This window comes from Rhinopithecus roxellana, chromosome 19 (genome assembly GCF_007565055.1).
Source record: "Rhinopithecus roxellana isolate Shanxi Qingling chromosome 19, ASM756505v1, whole genome shotgun sequence".
Lineage (NCBI taxonomy): Eukaryota > Metazoa > Chordata > Mammalia > Primates > Cercopithecidae > Rhinopithecus > Rhinopithecus roxellana.
In genome coordinates this window covers 63,213,853-63,233,834 of record NC_044567.1, presented here as the reverse complement: position 1 = coordinate 63,233,834, position 19,982 = coordinate 63,213,853, and the positions used below count along the sequence as shown (strand labels likewise).

General features: G+C 53.8%; 2 protein-coding genes across 2 annotated transcripts in view; one reads left to right on the top strand and one right to left on the bottom strand.

Moving 5' to 3' along the window:
- The window catches only part of QRICH2 (glutamine rich 2), a 33,428-nt gene extending 29,842 nt beyond the window's left edge, over positions 1–3,586 (top strand). Inside the window, exons 19-21 of the mRNA XM_030924105.1 lie at positions 1,098–1,298; positions 1,739–1,874; positions 3,262–3,586. Of these exons, the coding sequence (XP_030779965.1) occupies positions 1,098–1,298; positions 1,739–1,874; positions 3,262–3,586 (662 nt within the window). The remainder of the gene's footprint in view (positions 1–1,097; positions 1,299–1,738; positions 1,875–3,261) is intronic.
- A 426-nt stretch (positions 3,587–4,012) lies between these two features.
- Positions 4,013–10,409, bottom strand: UBALD2 (UBA like domain containing 2). The gene is made up of 3 exons (XM_030923577.1): positions 10,014–10,409; positions 9,671–9,733; positions 4,013–5,115 (listed from the first exon to the last, which is right to left on the bottom strand). Exons 1-3 carry the CDS (start codon positions 10,131–10,133, stop codon positions 4,804–4,806), a joined length of 495 nt encoding a protein of 164 aa, XP_030779437.1. The 5' UTR covers positions 10,134–10,409; the 3' UTR covers positions 4,013–4,803.
- Between the last annotated feature and the right edge of the window lie 9,573 nt (positions 10,410–19,982).

Sequence of the window (19,982 nt, the reverse complement as noted above, 5' to 3'; positions counted from 1 at the left end):
AAGGCCCTGCAACCAGGAGGCTGGATCACTGACAAATGACCCTGGGCAAGGTCACTCTTGACAAGGGCTGTCCCCTCTCCAGACCTCAGTTTCCTCATCTGTCATCAAGGGGGTGCTGGGTTAGTGCTGCTTGGAGTTAGGGCCCCCCTGAGAATCTAATGAAAGCTGCCGACCTTCCTCCTGTAGAACAGTATGCACCCACATTCCTTGTGAATGCCTGCGGGAGGTTCAGGGACCCCCCGCCCAGAGCCTCCACCCTCCCCTGCCCCTCAGCTAGATGCTCTCCAGCATCACTCCAGCCCTCAGTGAGGGCATGTGGCTGAGGGAGGAGGAAATCACAACAGAATAAGTGGCTATGGTGGTCACGGCACCTCGCCATCATCTAGGGCTCCCCACAGGCCAGGTAGTTTAGGAGTTTTACACGGATGAACCACTTTTAATCCACGTACCAGCACTAAGAGGTAGGGACCATCGTTAGCACCACTTACAGCTGAGAAAACTGAGGCACAGAGAGGTGAAGGTCCTTGCTCTGGGTCACACAGCCAGGAAGCAGCAGAGCTGGAGTTCAAAGCCAAGCCCTCTGGCCCAGAGGCTGTTCTGGGAACGACAGGTCTCAGTGGTGGACAGTGAGCACAGAACTGTCACCCTGGCTCCCAGAACTCTGTTTTCTGGGGAATACTTAGCTCACTTCTCCCAGTGTCTACTCTAAGGGCACTGAAAATGCTCTGGAAGCAGGAGAGAGACACTGGTAGTCTCAGGAAAATTCCTGTGCCTATTGGTGTGGATGTCTAGTGTCTGTATTAACAGGAAACAGTACCAAAGAGGCAGCTCTTGGGCCCTGCAGAAGGACATGTTTGCTTATTTTTCATTCACAAAGATCATGAAGGGTGCTTCATGACTGCTTAGGAGCTCAGATGGGCCTGCACCGTGGCCCCCGGCCCCAGCAACTCCCTTCCAGCCTATGTCAGCCCGGCCTGGTGAACAGAACTGCTGTCAACCTCCCTGGGCTTTGGGCAGCTGGGGTGACCCCTGGCGGGTTTGGGGAGCGTGTTGAGCGACCTCAGCCCCTCTGTCTTGTAGTTTCTTCACGTCAACAGACAGACAGACCTTCCTCCGAGGGCCGTCTCTCCCAGCCGAACACAGCCCACCCGCCCAGCTCTGCCGCGGTGGCAGACAGGGGGCTGGAGAGGCACATGGACGTGCCTCCTGGGGAGGGGCTCGAGGAGCCCACGCGGGGGCCGCGGTCCAGCACTGCTCAGTGAGCGGAGGTATAAATAAATGTTCAGGAGGAAGTTTAGGTGCGGCGAATCTTCTCTGACAGTCCTGGCTCAGGAAGATGGAGGGAAGGGGAAGTACCCACTGCTGGCCAGACCCCCCCCAGGCCCGCCCACTCAGTAGACCTTCTCTTGGACAGTAGGTCTGGTTTGTAGCCTGAAAGTGAGTCCTCAGCTTCCGTTCTCCAAGGGCGCCAGGGCTTCGGGAGGGCTGGACACTGCACTGGGGACAGGGAGACTCCTGGCCCTGGGACCAGCTGGGCCAGCGCTCACCCAACCAGCTCTCTCCCGGCCTCGGCTAGACCCGGGGTGCTCTGCCTTCTGGCCCTAGACCTGCCTTCTAGCCTGGGGGGCTGGGGCCCGAGCTGTCAGTGTCCAGCACTCTGGGCGTGAGGGTGGCAGCTGCCTGCTGCGCTCTTGCTGCTGGCTCAGGGTGGTTCCTGACCCCTGGCGTGGGATTCCAGGGCAGCAGTGCCAATGGCTGGAGGCGAACCCCTGCAGCTGGCTGGGCAGGTTTGTGTTTGCCACCCTCTGCTGCTCTCCCTTGAGTGGGCTGCTGCAGAGACAGCCGGGGCCTGAAAGCTCAGACCGGGGGCTGCTGTGGCTGGAATGCAGTTTCCCCATTCCCCTCCTAGAAAAAGACATCCAGGTGGCGGGTGGAGAGGTGGTGCGAGCCCAGCGCTTGTCGCTTGTCGTGATTTGCTTCCCTCTGCCCTAGCTCCGACACTTGCAGGCAAGGGACTCACTAAAGGTCTTGGCAGGTGAGGGGACAGAGGAGTGCAGGTGGGACTGGGCTCTGGCCGGTGCAGCAACTGCTAGAGACGAGCCCCCATCACTGCTCCAACCCACTGGAAGCTCCTGAGACCAAGGAGTCCCCTGACTTCCTGAGCTTGGACTCCAGCCAGATTCTAGGGGTCCCCCAGTAGATGAGAGTGGCCCCCCCACCCTGAGGTTTATAAAGCCCTGAAGTCACCAAAGCCTTTCTGCCTCAGAGGCTCCCCCCTTAGAGAAAAGGGAAGTGCTCAGAGTTGAGAACGGGGCTCCCCCCACCCCCAGTTCCCATCTCCCCAGTATGGGAAAGGGATGTCTGGGGCAAGAGGCCCGCTTTGGGGGTGTGAGGAGACAAAATCACACAGGAAAGGAAAATGTGGCGACAAACAGCCCAGAAAAAGGCTTCTGCCCCTGACCCCGGCGTGGGCAAAGTGGGGCAGGCTTGGCTGGGTCGGGTGGGCGCTTCCTCCTGGCCTGTTCTGCGGAGACCCAGGGAGTCTTCGTGTAATGATGTCATGCTCAGAGCTGGACAGAAGAGAGGAACTGCTCAGACAGCGGAGCCCCAGGCGGGCACCCCTGGGCCCCAGCCCCTTTCTCCCCAGGCAAGAGGTAGAGGCAGGGCCGCCCCTCTCCGGCTCCAGCTGGGCTCCTGTTGCTCTCGGCCCCACCCTGGCTGTGAAATGTCAGAAGGTCGGCTCAGTTTCCCGGGTCTAGAAGCCAAATTCACCAGCTTGGCAGGGAGGTGCAGCCCAGCCCTCCTCACCCAGGCCTTCCCCACACCCACAGAAGGGCCCGGAGCGACATTCCCTAAGCCAGCCAGGCCAACCCTCCACCATTCCCGCACCTGGACATGGCCCACACCTGGGTGGACCCCGGCTCTGGCCCAGGCGGCCTGGGGACGTCATAGCCTAACCACCCACGTGCTGAGAGGGGCTGCCCCTTCCAGCCTGGGAAAGCACAGGTGGGCAGGGGTGGAGGGACGGGGAGGAGTCTCAGGGGTTTCCAACCGGGAAACAAAACTGAAAGGACGAACCCAGCTTCTAAGTACGTCCGTGTCACACGCAAGGGTGGAGGGGCAGCGGGCCCACCGTTCCGCTCCATTGGAGGAGGGGCTGCCCCACCGTGTGAGGGGCCGAGGAGGCCCGGAGGCAGGATGCGGTGGGTGCCGGGCCTGGGCCCTCTTGACTTTCACTTCACTTCCGGCCTGAACCTGCAGAACCCTTGCCCTGCCTGTGTTCCAGCAGGACTTGGGCCCCACAGACCCCAGCAGAGGGCGAGGTGGGAGGACGGGACAGGAAGGGGCTGCCTGGACAGTGTGTGGCGGCGAAGGGCAGGGCTGGAGGAGGAATCCCAGCCACGTGGCCATCACCCCCATTAGCCAGGTGGACAGGCTCCCCACGCAGCTGACCTCCCGCACCTCAGGACCAGCTGAGGACGAGCTGCTAGGCCAGGAACTGGCAGCCCTGTCCCATGCTGACGCCTACAGGGCTGTAGGGAAGGGGGAATGGAAGCAGGCCCCTCTGGGGACCCGCCAGCCTTAACTGACCTTTGGGTCATGGCCCTCCACCCAAAAAGACATACTGCCCTGGGAAGCTGAGGGGAGGAATATCAGAGATGAGCCCAGCTGGAAGATGCCTCCTGGGAGGGCCTGGGGGGCCATCAGGAGACCCCAGCTAGAAGGAAGCTCTCCCCACCGCAGATGGAAATGACTTCCAGCGCTCCGCCCTAGGACTCTGTGGGTGGGGGCTACACCGATGGGGCCAAGAAGGGAAGGTCACAGCAACTCAGGATGTACCCCGACCCCTCCCCCATCCCCACACCAGCCTGGACCATGCTGTCAAGAGCCCCTGGTGTGACCACCCCCCAGTAAAAGACATCCAGACCGGCCCAATGGCAAGGGACCCCCACCACCCCTTCTGAGGAGTCTGCTTTTCCCACCAACGGAAATAAAAGCACCGCAAACCAGGGAAGTTAGAAAAGTCTCTTTTTAAGTTTTTAAATTAAAATTTCACCCTGGTGAGATGGGATTCTGACTTGGGAACTAAACCCAAAGGCAGGCTCTCCACTTCGGACCTGGATACGCAGTGGGAGGGGCAGGGCACCCAGGGCAGTCAAGGCCCCTGCTGGGCAGAGCCTGACCTTTCACCTAAGTCAGCTCCTCAGTGCCACATCAGCCCTGCATTCAGCAGGAGACAGGTGACAAGAGCTATGGGGCCACAACCAGCAATCAGAGGTGGGGAAGAGGCCATGGGGAGAGAGAGCCCTGATACCAAGAGGGCCTTCCACAACTTTGGTTTCAGGCCCTCCCAGGACCTGCAGCTGCTATGTGGCTGCCCGGTGACTGTGGGAGCGGGGTCCGCTTCCAGATTCCAGAAGGCATGGCTGTTAAACGAGGCAGCTGAGACACCTTGTGCCCGCAACATCACTCCATCGGCTCTGCAGTATGGCAGCCCTGGCACCGAGCACCCCAGGTGTGCCAGGCCCATTCTCACGCACATTAGTTATATTTATATATTCATATATATTATAGTTATATATTAAAAACAGAGGAAAAACTTGCCTGAAAAACTCCTGAAGGACCCAAGTGGCCCAGGAAGTTTACTATCCCCCCCACCCACAAAAATTCTTTTATAAAATCTTCCAGTGCGATCTTCGGGAAACCCCCTGCCCTCCCCGGCTCCCCCCTCCCTGGCCCTCCTGTGTCTCCACAACCCTGGGCTGCCCCCAGCTCCAGCCCAGCGCCCGGCGGCGTCCAGTCTCATCTCTGGCCGTCTATGGCCGCCATGGCTTTCTGCTGGGTGGCCCCCTGCTGTGCTCCTGGGGGCCACGTGGGCTGTGGGCGGTGGAGGTGGTGGAAGGTGGTGGGGGAGGAGGGCGGGATCCAGGGTGCCTGGTGGCTGGGCGGGGACGAGGCCCAGAAGGGGCTGAAGTTTGCAGGTGGGGAGCAGGCTGCTGCTGTCATGGGGCTGTTGCTGCTCTGCAGGCCCTCGGAGGCGCGGAGCTTGGAGAACATGGCCAGCGCGTCGGGGAAGTTGGGCGGCGTGGCAGGGGTGTTGCTGGGAGTGCACATCTGTGGGGAGAGAACACGGGTGTGGGGAGGCTGCCTCGAGGGTCCCCGAGCCACTGATGGGGCTTACCCAGGTCAGCCGCTCCTTTACTCCCATTTTTCAGCTTCATTCATTTTTGCACAAGCAGCTTCCATAGGACAAAAGCGCCCTCTCCCCGAGCCAATACAAACAAAACCCAAGAACCTTATCCAAACCAACAGTGTTTCACCAGGCCTGGACGTGACACCCCGAGGAGCATCCACAGTGAATGGTTAATTGCACCCAGGAGCTAAGGTGTCAGATTCAAGCGAGAGGGCAGGGGCAGCCCAGGACACCACTGCTCCGCGCCTTCCCTGGCCAGGGACACCAGCTGGCTGCCCCACCAGCCACCCTCAGATGCTCCCAGGCTGCTGGGCAAGGGAGAGCAGCCAGCGGGGAGGCTCTCCCTCCTGTGCCAACTCTGGAAAAGTTAAACCACCTTGGTGGATGGGTTCACACCATACTGAGGGTGACAGCCACCAGGCCTTGAAGGCTTTGCCTCCCTTATCTTTTAACAATGATACTTTGTGGCTTCAATTATCCTCTCTTTATGACAAATTAGGAAACTGAGGCCCAGAAGTCAAGTCACTTGCCCGAAAATGCACCCACAACAGAGGGCAAGTTGAGAAGACGTACCTCCCCAGCTCCCAAGCCTGCAGGCCCAAGTTCTTAACATCTACTGGGCCACACTGCACAGACAGAGTCAAGAGCCCCTTTATATCTGGGGCCCCTGAGGACAGAAACCAGGGATTTCAACGTCCTGTGTCTGTAGCCTCAGGCTGAACACACAGCTGGCCTGCCCTTGGCTGCAAGCTGGCAGTTTCTCAGTCTGTCCAGCCCCTCAGTCCTCTTCCTGGGGGTAGCTACAGTCCCCCATCTGCTGTCTTCTGCCACTACCCTGGGGGCAGGGGCTGGAGTGCCATCCAGGAGTACCTCGCCAGCAGCATAGGCAAGAGGCAACACAGAGAACAAGACCACACAAAACTGACTGGGACCTCAAAGCTGCTTTCTCCCTTTCCCAGGAAGCCACAGGAGTCCTTCTTTGAATTTCTCCTAATTTTAGCAACACTGGCCCCTCCCCCAGGCACAGGAGTTGGGGGAACAAGACTTGAGGGCTCTTCACCTTCAAAGAGGGAGCTTTGGCAAGGCACAGTGGCTCACGTCTGTAATCCCAGCACTTTGGGAGGCTGAGGTGGGTGGATCACCTGAGGTTAGGAGTTCAAGACCAGCCTGACCAACATGGTGAAACCACGTCTCTATTAAAAATACAAAAATTAGCTGGGTGTGGTGATGGGTGTCTGTAATCCCAGCTACTTGGGAGGCTGAGGCAGGAGAATCACTTGAACCCGGGAGGTGGAGGTTGTAGTGAGCCCAGATCGCGTCACTGCACTCCAGCCTGGGTGGCAAAGCAAAACTCCATCTCAAAAAAAAAAAAAAGGGGGGAGCTTTCACAGCCAGAAACCAGGGGTTGTGCGTGGGGGGGGGTGGGGTGTAAGCTACATTGAAGGGGGCCACTTGTACACCCTGTCCATTGAGCCCCACACCACGTCAGCACCCAAGGCACCAAGAGAGTTCTGACCCTTGCCTTTCTAGGGGCCCTCAGGGGAGGCTGAAGGACTCAATGCAGAGGCCTGGCCCCACCCAGACCTTTCCCCTCCTCCCTCCACTACTCCCTGCCCCCCCAGCCTCTGGGGATGGCTTCTCGGCAGCAGGAAACAATGAATGAAGGGTGGGGGTGGAGGCCAATTGCATCACAGCATCGTGACCGACTTCCCCAGTTCCCTGAGCCAGCGAGGCCTGTCTCTTCAAACAGCCACCAGAGAACAGCAGGGATGATGGCTGGCAGGCCTGTGTTGGCCTGCCTGTGTGAGCTTGGGCAAGTTCCTGAACCGCTCTGGAGCTTCTCTCTGCTTTTGTAAAATCGGAGTTTTGAACCAGATGCGCTCCCTCGGCCAGTTCTCAAGAGAACCCAGTGTCCCCTGCACCCACCTTGTCCTCTCACTTAAAGTCTGTGGTGCCTTTCTCTACTTCCAACTGGGAAACCCTCCTTATCAACTGGGAAGGTTCCAACTATGGGAATCTACAGTAATGTACATGACAATCATTTATCATGACTTCTGGTTTTGCCATTTTGCTGTTACTGGTCTCTAGTGTTTTTTCGTTTTGTTTTTTGTTTTTAATCTTTTTCTTTTGACTTACTTGGTCTAAAAGAAACTGCCAGGCCAGGCGCGGTGGCTCATGCCTGTAATCCCTGCACTTTGGGAGGCTGAGGCAGGCGGGCCACCTGAGGTTGGGAGTTCGAGAGTAGCCTGACCAACATGGAGAAACCCCATCTCTAGTAAAAATACAAAACTAGCCAGGTGTGGTGGCGTGTGCCTGTAATCCCAGCTACTTGGGAGGCTGAGGCAGGAGAATAGCTTGAACCCGGGAGGTGAAGGTTGCAGTGAGCCAAGATCACACCACTGTACTCCAGCCTAGTCAATAAGAGTAAAACTCCGTCTCAAAAAAAAAAAGAAAAAAGAAAAGAAAAGAAAAGAAATTGCCAGCTGGGTGTGGTGGCTCACTCCTATAATCCCAGCACTTTGGGAGGCTGAGGTGGGAGGACAGCTTGAGGCCAGGAGTTCGGGACCAGGACATAGAGAGACTTCTCCTGCCCCCGCCTTTCTTTTTTTTTTTTTTTTGAGACGGAGTCTTGCTCTGCCACCCAGGCTGGAGTGCAGTGGCCGGATCTCAGCACACTGCAAGCTCCGCCTCCCGGGTTTACGCCATTCTCCTGCCTCAGCCTCCCGAGTAGCTGGGACTACTGGCGCCCGCCTCGTCGCCCAGCTAGTTTTTTGTATTTTTAAGTAGAGACAGGGTTTCACCGTATTAGCCAGGATGGTCTCGATCTCCTGACCTCGTGATCCGCCCGTCTCGGTCTCCCAAAGTGCTGGGATTACAGGCTTGAGCCACCGCGCCCGGCCGACCCCGCCTTTCTCAAAAATAAAATTAGAAAAAAAAAAAAAAAAAAAGAGAAACCACAAACTTTTCGAGAGCAGGGATGGTATCCTCCACTGTGCCGCTAAGGCACTCAGACTTGGGCACTGATGGACACGCTGGTTATGTGTGTTACAAAACCTGCTCCCTTCCTTGAGGGATGCTTCAAAAGAGACTTACCATCTCCTTGGGATTTGCAGAGGAGGGGCAATAGGAACTAAACAGGATGCCAAACCAGCTCTTCCTGGGGAGCCTCCCTGTTCTTAGCCCCTCAGAATGGCTGTAGTATCTGGAAGTTCTGAGCTTTTTGAGATGGCCACAGCTGGTGAGAGGACACCTCAAGGATCCTCTGACAGGAGATGGCAAGGAGCTTCGAGGCTCAAGCACAGGCGGGCGCTTGGCCACTTCTCATGGTCAAGTGCAGGGGAGGGTGTCTCCTGGAGATGAAACCCTCTGGGGTTTCCAAGAGCCCTGTGGCCAGTACCACGCTCCCATCGTACTCAAATGCCATTTTTGTTTGATTTATATAGAGCATCAGCCGTTCTGAGAAAAACTAGTTAAAAAGGTCAAGACAGACCCCTCTACTTGTCCTCTGTGACTAGATGAAAACAGAGAGCCAAAGGCAAGGGCACCAAGTGTTAAAAATCCCAAAAATGTACCTAGAATCCACAACAGCTCTCCTGGGGAACAATGTTTTAAGATCCCTATCGCTGAGCCCAGCCCCTCCTCCCCGAGCAGGTCTAATAGGTAACTAGCGGGAAGGGTAGAGGAGGGATGTCCTGGGTCTCTTAAGAAAGCAGGGTACCCCATGGCCAGGAGGGCAAAGGCTCGGGTCTGGGCCAGAATGACAAAGAAAGCAAATCCAGACCCGGACCACTTCTCTGTGTGCTGGGCTGGTGGAGCTCAACACAGAAATTAAAGACACACTCCTGGTCTTATCTTGGGCCAAAATCTGTGTGTCCTCCTGGCTTGGGGGATGTATGTCCTTCCAACTTCCCAGTCCCTTGGGCTTCGGAAGGGTGAACAGATCTTTGTGGCTAGAGCTCGGCTTCCTGAGCCAGGGTGGATTCATGCCTTTCCTGTTCCCTGTAGCGCTGGGTGTGTGTCTGTGGAGGGGGAGGGGGGAAACCACTCAACAGCACGAGAGGGTCCCCATAAACGCAAGCACCCCCAGCGCCCTCCCTGGGCCCTTCGCGCGGGCTTCCCAGTGTCCCAGACGTCCGGGCATCACCCGAGTCCCCTCCTCATCCCATGGCTTTGGGGTCCCCCGGCTCCTGAGCTCCTCGCCAGGCCCCCGGCCTTCTCCCCCTCCCTCCTACCCCCAACTCTGGCGCCCCTTCCCCCCAGGGACCAGTGTCGGGCACCAGTCCCGAGGCCAAGTAGCAGCAGCCCGGGAGGCGGGCCTCAAAGTTGGAGGCGCCAGCGCCGGCCCGAGAGCTGCTCTTTCCTGGAAGACATTTTGGCTCTTTGTTTACATTCGCGGCGCGGCGCTCCCCGGCAACATGGCTGTCACCGTCGCGCTGACAGCGGCCCCGGCCCGCGCCCCTGCCCGCCGCCGCTTACCATCTGGTGGTGGTGGTGGCTGTTGGGAATGTTGGTTTCTTGGAAGAACGTGCTCAGCGCGGTCTGCGGACAAACAGGGCAGTGACACCGCGGGCCCGGCGGAGGCAGGAAACGCAGCGGCCGGGCCCCCCACCGGCTCCCCCCGCCTCCGCGCCCGGTCCGCGGCCCCCGACCCTCGGCTGCCCCACGTGTAGGGGGAGCCAGTCCCGGCCCAAGCCCCGGTCCTGCTTAAGACCCGCTAGCGGGCGCCGATCGCCTTCCGGGCCAACAACAGGAGCGCTCCCCGCCCCCGCCCGGCGTCCCCGACCCCCGCGGCCCGGCCCCGCGGCAGCCAGTTTCGCACCTCGAACTGCCAGTGGGCGGCCTGCAGCAGCTGCTTCGCCTGGTCGGCCGCGCAGCCCGCGGCCAGCACGAACTGGTTGATCATGACCTGGTGCCGCAGCTCGTCCATGTTCACCGACATGGCGCGGCGCGGGGCCCGGCGGCTCCGGCCAGACGCAGACGCGGGGCTGCGCGGGCGCGGGAGGCCGGCAGCCCAGGGCTCCGGGGCTCGCGCTCGCCGCCGCCGCTCCGCCGCCGCCCGCCCGGCGAATGTTGTGGTTCGGCTCCCGCGGCCCGGCCGACACCACAAACAACAGCGCGGGGCGGGGCTGGGCCGGCCCAACGTTCGGGGACCGCCGCTGATTGGCCGGGGCGCCGCTCCGCCAGCGCCCGGCTCCCGTAAGGACGTTCGATTCGAATCCTGCGGCCTGTGGGGCCCTCACTGTTTCTCTTTTCGCCCGGCCGCGCCCATTGGCGGAGCTCGGCGCCGTGGGGCTCCCCAGCATTGGCCGGCCGCTGTGTTTTGGCCCATTCGGCCTCGTGGTTGGTCACGGCTGGGCGTTCGGGGCGGGGCCGCGCGCGCTGATTGGCCTCCGTTGGTCCTATTTGAACTCAACTTGAAAACCCGGAGTGCCTGCTGATTGGCCGAGGGCCCTCTGTTTGCTGTTGTAGGCTTGGGGGTGGTGCGGCCAGGTTCATTCATTACTTCATTGAAACAGAACATGCTCAGCTGGAAAAGCAAGACAGAGTGGCTTTGACTCATTTCCTCTGAAAGATGTGGTCATCTCGAGAAACAGAATGATCAAAATAGAAAACAGAGCCTTTGCAGCTGCTCAAGTCTCAAAAGCATGTAATTTTTAAAAATAACTTTCAAGCAGCCCAATTTTTCAAAAAAATCTTTTATTGAAACATAACGTACATTAGGAAAGTGCGATGTCACAGGTACAGCTCCCAGACTTTTCACCAAGTGAACACCCAGATCAATTAACAGAACGTTACTTGCACCCTAAGAACCCGCGTCCTGCGCTCTTCTAATCACTACCCACCGCAAGGATCGAGCAGTCTTTTCTTAGTTTTTAGACCAAAGACTTTGCTCTCTGAAGATGGAAGCCAAGATTTATGTACAATAAATATGATATGCAAGGAAATATGCAAGGAAAAAAGTGAGACTTCCTCAGTGACCAATATCCCAAGCCAAGAATTTTTTCTTGTTAAATCGATTGACCTAACTGAAGCTTTAATTTCTTTTTTTTTCCCTCGGCTTGTCACGAAAGCTAAGATGAAGCTTTAATTTCTACCACCTTTTAAAAAAACAATGGGTGGCAGTAGGAGTGGAGTCTGGGGTTGGGGTGGCTTACACCTATAGTCCCAGCGCTTTGGGAGCCCGAGACAGGAGGATAACTTGAGGCCAGGAGTTCAACACCAGCTTGGGCAACATAGCACAGACTCCATCTCCACCAAATAAAAACAAACAATAACAAACAGTGAGTATTTCTACAGAGATACTGTTTCTCAGTCGTAGCCCTTTAAAGCCCAAAATTTGGTGGTGGTTGTTAGATAGGGCTAGAGTGACATGATCATGGCTCACTGTAACCTCAAGCGATCCTCTTGCCTCAGCCTCTTGAGTAGCTGGGACTACAGGCACACACCACCATGCCTGACTAATTTTTCAATTTTTAGTAGAGATGAGATCTCACTATGTTGCCCAGGCTGGTCTTGAACTCCTGGACTAAAGTAATCCTCCTGCCTCAGCCTCCCAAAGCGCCGGGATTACAGGTGTGAGCCACCATGCCCGGCCCCAAATTTGTTTATATGTGCTGAGCGTCCATCTTTTGGATTAGGGTTTGATCTTCAGGGCTGTGTTTGAGAATTGTGGGGGTAGGAAAAGAACTAGGAGTTTAAGCAGATTGGGGAAGAGGCAGAAGACATTGGGAAGATAAATATTGTTAGGGATTCGCTGCTAAGAGTTTCTGTTTCAGGAGAACTTAGTGAGTTTTTGATCTGAACTACTAATTACAGAGTGTATTTTAACTAAAGGTCTGCAGAACAGAAGGAGGCTTATAATAAAGCATGCCGTGGTTCTATCTTGACTTTGCCTACATTGGATTTAACTCCCTATCTAAGAAAACTTGACAATATGTATTTTTAAAGTTTACAAAGAAGAAGAAGATTACAACTAATGTTAATGTTTCTGTACTGATGAAGAACAAATTCAGGTACTACAATGAGCTCATTCCATTTGGTTCGTTTTTTGTTTATTTGCTTGTTTTGAAGGAGTAGGAGTCAGCTTTTTCCTGGGAATTGCCCTGAAGTACACATGGGCTGGGACCTGGTGTGTGGCTGGAGAGTCCAGTACAGCTTGCAGCCTTCCCGTCCAGTAATTGCAAGGTGAAAACAAAAGTGAGCAGCTGGCAGCATAGATTGCCAGGGAGCTCAGACCACAAGCAGCCCAGAAGAAGGAAGTACTGTCACTGTGGAGCTCCAGGTTTTTACAAGTACATGTGGGTGTCAAACATGTCAGGGCCATGAGTAGGAGGGTCTACCCTGGGGAGAGACATTTCTGGATGTAGTGGAATGTCCCCTATGAGCCCGTAGGTCTTAATTCAGAAGTAAGTTCCCAAGGAAAGCAAGAGTCCAAAATTGCCAAACCTGTTATTTCCTGGATGTGAAGGCAGTTTATCCAGTTTATGTAATGTTTAACAGTTGCAGGGCCCAGCTGTGGGTACCTGGGCGAGGCATGGAGGGCAAGGCCCCCCAGCCAGAGACTCACGTTCTAGTTATCTTCTGTGGGCCTAAGGTCACTCAGGAAGAGACAAGGAGAGCAACAGAGCCTGTGATTTGTGGTCCTGAGACATGGAAGTGCTTAATCCACATTTTGGCTTCTGAGAATCTGGTTGGAGATGACTAGCTGGGAAACCTAGGACTGCCCACTCCTGGGAGAATGAATGAGGTCATGTTTGTAGAGGGCTTTGAGCTCATGGGATGAAAGCAACTTCCTAAATGCGAGGTATTATTAACTGAAGGTACTATTATTTTAATCTGAGAGGACAATGTATGGTAGGTAAAACAGAGCAATAAAAATATGCCATGGGCCGGGCGCGGTCGCCAGCGCCTGTAATCCCCGCACTTTGGGAGGCCGAGGCGGGTGGATCACGAGGTCAGGAGATCGAGACCATCCTGACTAACATGGTGAAAGTCCATCTCTGTTGAAAATACAAAAAATTAGCCAGGCATGGTGGCAGGCACCTGTAGTCCAGCTACTCGGGAGGCTGAGGCAGGAGAATGGTGTGAACCCGGGAGGCGGAGGTTGCAGTGAGCCGATTTTGTGCCACTGCATTCCAGTCTGGGCGACAGAGCGAGACTCCATTTCAAAAAAAAAAAAAAAAAAAAGGCTCGAATCACAAATAAAACATGGTATCCTCAGAAAGAAATCCTTGTTACATCAATGGTCTGGGCTTCAGGACAAGCAGTGAGGCAGCAACCAAGAAGAGAAACAACAGTCTTAGCAGTATTTCCTCCGTTCCCGGATAACAAGGTTGTTGTGAATGTAAGTCATTGAATCAGTCCTGAAACAGGCACACAATAGCCGGACCATAACAAACAGCTGCCAGTTACCAAGCACTTCCTGTGAGCCAGGCAGCTCTCTACGACTTGAATGTCTATTAACTCATTTCAATCCTCCCCCAAATCCAGAATCTCATTTCACAGGTGGGGCCTCTGAGGGATGGTGGAGGGGAAGAGTGTCCAGTTGTGGAGTGAGGCAGTGGTTAGCTCACCCGTGCTACCTCCCTTCCTGTTGCAGCTGTCACTTCCGTGGGACTCTCAAAGGGCCCCCTCCCCAAAAGATCTATGGAGGGCACTGAGAGTTCCGCTGGAGATGCCTGAAATGCGTGAACCCTCCCCGCCTCCGTGGGGATGGGGAGAAAAGGACACCAGCTCTCTTGGGTAATGGGTTTGGGGGAAGGGTGGCGAACTGGCATTCCCAACCTCCATCTCTGCAGTGCATTAAATTCTTTTTCCGGCGGGGCACAGTGGCTCACACGTGTAACCCTAGCACTTTGGGAAGCTGAGGCGGGCAGATCACTTGAGGTCAGGGGTTCAAGACCAGCCTGGCCTATATGGTGAAACCCCTGTCTCTACTAAAAAAAAAAAAAATACAAAAATTAGCCGGGCGTGGTGGTGCATGCCTGTAATCTGTAATCCCAGCTACTCAGGAGGCTGAGGCACAAGAATTGCTTGAACCCCGTAGGTGGAGGTTGCAATGGGCTGAGATCACGCCACTGCACTCCAGCCTGGGCGACAGAGCAAGACTCTGTCTCAAAAATAATGACAATAAAAAATAAAAATAAATTATTGTTCCTTTCTTCCTCCTTTCCACCTCTTATTTCCCTAAATCCAAACAGATCCAACAAAGCTGAAAGATGGAACCTGAGGGCTCTCAGAACTCCCAATAGGCCCAAGGTTCAGAGGGCACAAAATTCACTCAAGGTCATGAACGCTCCCTTTCCTCCGACTGACTGATGGCAGCACTGGGATTAGATTCAGGTTCGGTTGATCAAAAAGCTCATTTCCTTCCTCCCTTCCTTTCCTTTCCTTTCTTCCTTTCTTTTTTCCATCCTCTAATTTTTATTTCTTGCTTCCCTCCTGTTTCTTCAAGATGCCAGGACAAAAGGACAAGGTGGCCAGGAGAAGCAGAAAGGTGTTGAGGGGAGAAGGAGAATGGGAAAGGGTCAATAAGAATACAGTGAAAACAAGCAGCACCAAGGCAGCTAGGCAAGGCTGGACTCACGCGCTCCCTGAAGGCTCGGGTCCAGGAGGCACTGGTGGCACGATGGTTTTCTTCTCCTTTTGTGGATTTCCAATGCTATTGCTAGCCTTTGTTTGTTTAACATAACTTATTTTTTGCTGCTGTTTTCCACTGCAAATTTATGCTTTGTGTTTCTTTTCTTGGAGACAACTTCTCGCTCTATCACCCAGGCTGGAGTGCAGTGGTACGACTTTGGCTACTACAACCTCTGCCTCCTGGGTTCAAGCGATTCTTGTGCCTCAGCCTCCCTAGTAGCTGGAACTACTGGCATGTGCTGCCACACCCGGCTAATTTTTGTGTTTTCAGTAGAGACAAGGTTTTGCCATGTTTTCCAGGCTGGTCTCGAACTACTGGTCTCAAGCGATCTGACCGCCTCGGCTTCCGAAAGTGCTGGGATTACAGGTATGAGCCACCACGCCTGGCCAGTTTTTTTTTTTTTTTTTTTTTTTTTGGCGACACGGTCTTGCTCTGTTGCCCAGGCTAGAGTGCAGTAGCTCAAACCCTCAACTCCCCTGGGCTCAAGTAATCCTCCAGCCCAGCCTCCTAAGAATCTAGGACTACAAGCACACAACACTACACCTGGCTGGTTTTTATTTTTACTTTTATTTTTTGTCCAGGCTAGTGTTGAAATCCTGGCCTCAAGCGATCCTCCCACCTTGACCTCACAAAGTTCCGGGATTACAGGCATGAACCACTGCGCCTGGCCATTTTTTTTTTCCCCTACTCTTTTGCCTCAAAGAGGAAGGAGACTGTGTAGAAGGGTTTCTTCTACTCCAGGCACATCCCCGTCTTCCTGGGCGATGAGAACAGCTCTGTCTGTTGGGAACACACTAAGAGCCCAACTCTGTGCTAAATTCTTTATTTGGATTTTACATCATTTAATGCTTTTTTTTTTTTTTTTTTTTTTTGAGACAAGGTCTCGCTATGTTGCCCAGGCTGGTTTTAAACTCCTGGGCTCAAGCAGTCCACCTGCCTCGGCCTCCTAAAATGGTAGGATTACAGGTGTGAGCCACCATGCCTGGCCTGGGTTACATCATTTAATACTCACAACTACCCAATTAGGTGGGACTCTGCCTATCCCCAGTTAACAAATGGGAAAATGAAGGCGGTCAGGGTGGCTAAGTGATTTGCCCAACATCACTCGCTAGCTCAAGGAGCTGAGATTTGAGCCCAGATACTTGGTGTCTGCTTCCAGAGCTGGCTCTCTTAATTATCACATTTGACTTTTTAAGCCCTGTCCGCCCCCTGGAATCCCCCTTAGCTCTCCCTCAATGATACTGAAAAGATAGAAAAGCTTATCTGTGCTGTTGGAAGCAGCAGGAAGGTGAAAGCCAATTCCCCAGTGATGAATTCATTGCTGGCTTATGCCAGATTACATTTTTCACCAAATGTCACATGTCCCACAAGGGACAAAGGCTGCACCACTCCCAGCACAGTTAATAGCATTTCCTAAAAGCAGCACTCTGACTGGTGAGTACTTTCTGTCCTGTACCTGCCAGCCCAGTGATAAGGTGGCCCTGCCTCTGCTTGCTAGGTGTGTCTAATGGTAGGTGAGTCCCCGGCAGTCTTTTTTTTTTTTTCTTTTTTTGAGACACTTGCTCTTTCGCCCAGGCTGGAATACAGTGGTGTGATCTCAGCTCACTACGAGCTCCGCCTCCCAGATTCAAGCGATTCTTCTGCCTCAGCCTCGCCTCCTTAGTAGCTGGGATTACAGGCGCCCACCACCACGCCTGGCTAATTTTTGTATTTTTAGTAGAGACAGGGTTTTACCATGTTGGCCAGGCTGGTCTCAAACTCCTGACCTCAGGTGATCCACCCGCCTCGGCCTCCCAAAGTGCTGGGATTACAGGCATGAGTCACCAAGCCCAGCGCTGGCAATCTTTTCAAAGAGACACTTGGCTGGACACAGGAGGTTGCCTCTCTGCTAAAGAAAAGACAGAGTAAAAGCTTTCTAAGGAGGGTCCTCCTTCTCAGAGGTCCTTAGTTATCTGCCCGGACTCAAGACTCCCAGCCACTTTCTCTGGGGAGGACAGAAATGGATGGGCCTGGAGCTAGGCCACTATAGCTTCATGTCCAAAACACAAGAGACCTGTTGTGGCAGGCACTGACTTCAGATATGAGGCAGCTTTCCCACCTGGCCCGCCTTTTTTTTTTTTTTTTTTTTGAGACAGTGTCTCAGTGTCGTTTCAGCTGGAGTGCAGTGCTACAATGCAGCTCACTGCAGCCTCGACTTCCTGGGTCAAGTGATCCTTCTGCCTTAGCTTCCTGGGCAGCTGGGACTACGAACACGTACCAGTGCCCCAGGAGGCCTCCAGCTGCGCAGGCCAGGTCTCAGCCCCATCTCTGTGGGTGCGCCCTGCAGGATGGTGAGTGGGAAGCAGATGTAGAGGTAGCAGTTTTAAGTATGTAAAATATTGATCTACTGTAATTGAAAGTAAATAATTTCTAAAATTGATAAATCAAGAAAGAGCAGTATAATCATTTTGTTCAGGCCAAGGTGGACAGATCACTTGAGCCCAGGAGTTCAATACCAGCCTGGGCAACAGAGTGGGACCCTGTCTTTACTACAAAACAAAAAATTTTAATTTGGGGCCGAGTGCGGTGACTCATGCCTATAATCCCAGCACTTTGGGAGGCTGAGGCGGGCGGATCACCTATGGTCAGGAGTTCGAGAACAGCCTGGCTAACATGGTAAAACCCTGTGTCTATTTAAAATTAGCTGGGTGTGGTGGCGGGCACCTGTAATGGCAGCTACTTGGGAGGCTGAGGCAGAAGAATTGCTTGAACCTGGGAGACGGAGGTTGCAGTGAGCCAAGACAGCGCCATTGCACTCCAGCCTGGCCGACAAAGTATGACTCAGTCTCAAAAAAAAAAAAAAAAAAATTGGTATAGCTGTGTTCCAATAAAAAAAATTTTTTTGAGACAGGGTCTCAGTCTGTCACCCAGGCTGGAATGCAGTGGCTCCATCTTACCTCACTGCAGCCTTGACCTCCCAGGCTCAAACCATCCTCTTGCCTCAGCTTCCTGAGCACCTGGGACCACAGGGGAGCACCAGCATGCCTGGCTAATTTTCAACAAAACTTTATTTACAAAAACAGGCAGCAGCCTCAGGGCTAGTTTGCCAACTCACAGCTAGAAGAGGATGGAAGATTCCCCATTTGGGTCATGATATTACTGCCCCAAGGGGAGATTTTCTTGAGTCACTGCAGCCGCCTTTGTATGGGTGAGAAGGAAAACAGTCTGTTACCCCAGTATGGCTGAGCCTTACCTGATGAATCTGAGGCGTCTCTGGGCCAACCTGACAGTATGTGCTACTTTTCATGGATGAAGGATATGACCCCCACCCCGTCTCCTTCACTGCCCAGAGCATGTTCATTCCAGCCATTGCCTGTCCAAGCTTAGCACCTCCCCAGACCCCACTGGCTCCCAACGGATGCCCTGAATGGGCGTGGCTATGAACTTGCTTTGGTTTGCACTGTTCTCTCTTCCAAAAATTCCCTTTCTTCCCCTTCCTGTTTATGCAAATCCTTCCCAGGTTCAATTTTTCCTGCTCTAAGGAGCCTTCTTGGAGTATCTCCTTATGACCTATGGTTGCTCGTTTGGGTCAGAGTCGCTGTCTGAGGTCACAGAAAAGAGAAAAAGAGCCAGCCCTTGCTTGGAGGACTCTACCTTGGTAAGAGAACTCCACTGAGCTCACTCACCAGAAGTTGGGGAGAGGGACTGGGTCACATACGCAGTGGAATCAATGTGTCAACCCACAATGCATTGCTCAGGGATACACACATATAGGATTAAATGACAATGAAAACCAAGGGACTGATTAATGCAAATTGGAGGATACTGAGTCTCTGGTGGAGAAAGGAGGAGATCCATCTGGGAAAGTCATTCAAGGGTTTCAAAGGTCTTGGACTTCTTAAATTCTGTGTCGGGTACATGGGTGATTGCTTATTATTCTTTAAATTGTGCATATTCTAGCTTGGCCAATATGGCAAAACCCCGTCTCTACTACAATTACAAAAATTAGGTGTGGTGGCATGCACCTGTAATTCCAGCTACTTGGGAGGCTGAGGCATGAGAATTACTTGAACCTGAGAGGCACAAGGCTGCAGTGAGCCGAGATCTCCACTATACTCCAGCCTGGGCGATAGAGTGAGACTCCGTCTCAAAAAATAAAAAATAAAAAAACACAGAATCCCTCTCTGTCACCCAGGCTGGAGTGTAGTGGCATGATCTCGACTCACTGCATGCTCTGCCTCCTGGCTTCACGCCATTCTCCTGCCTCAGCCTCCCGAGTAGCTGGGACTACAGGCACCTGCCACCGCTCCCGGCTAATTTTTTTGTATTTTTTAGTAGAGACAGGGTTTCACCATGTTAGCCAGGATGGTCTCGATCTCCTGACCTCGTGATCCGCCCGCCTTGGCCTCCCAAAGTGCTGGACTTACAGGCGTGAGCCACTGCGCCCGGCCTGTTTTGTTTTTTTGAGATGGAGTTTCACTGTTGTTGCCCAGGCTGGAGTGCAATGGTGCGATCTCGGCTCACTGTAACCTCCACCTCCTGGGTTCAAGCGATTCTCCTGCCTCAGCCTCCCAAGTAGCTGGGACTACAGGCGTTAGCCACCATGCCTGGCTAGTTTTTGTATTTTGAGTAGGGACAGGGTTTCACCATGTTGGTCAGGCTGGTCTCGAACTCCAGACCTCAGGTAATCCACCTGCCTCAGCCTCCCAAAGTTCTGAGATTACAGGCATGAGCCACCACGCCTGGCCTCTGTTTTTTTTTTTTTTTTTTTTTAATTGTGCATGTAAATTATAAACACACTTTGGGTGTATGATTGTTTTTCCTCAAATTAAAAAATAAAACGCAGAGCTGGGCACGGTGGCTCACACCCATAGTCCCAGCACTTTCGGAGGCCGAGGTGAGTGGGTGGATGGATTGCTAGAGCCCAAGAGTCTGAGAACAGCCTGGGCAAAAAAGCAAGAACCCATTTCTACAAGAAATAAAAAAATAGCCGAGTGTAGTTCACGCTTCTCAAGAGGAAGGACCTCAAATATTCTTCCACAGTGTAGAGAAAAATACTCTGTCCGTGGTCAAGGCCTGCTAGCTATTGTGTGTGCCTGCTAGTGTGCTGACAGTCAGTGCCATTGTGTGTGTGTGTGTGTGTGTGTGTGTGTGAATGCACTAATGGTC

Coding starts and splice junctions, on each gene's coding strand:
- UBALD2 (XM_030923577.1), bottom strand. CDS start 10,133: ATGTCGGTGAACATGGACGAGCTGCGGCACCAGGTCATGATCAACCAG. Junction 9,734..10,013: donor CCGCCCACTGGCAGTTCGAG/GTGCGAAACTGG, acceptor GTTTGTCCGCAG/ACCGCGCTGAGCACGTTCTT. Junction 5,116..9,670: donor GCCACCACCACCACCAGATG/GTAAGCGGCGGC, acceptor CTCTCCCCACAG/ATGTGCACTCCCAGCAACAC.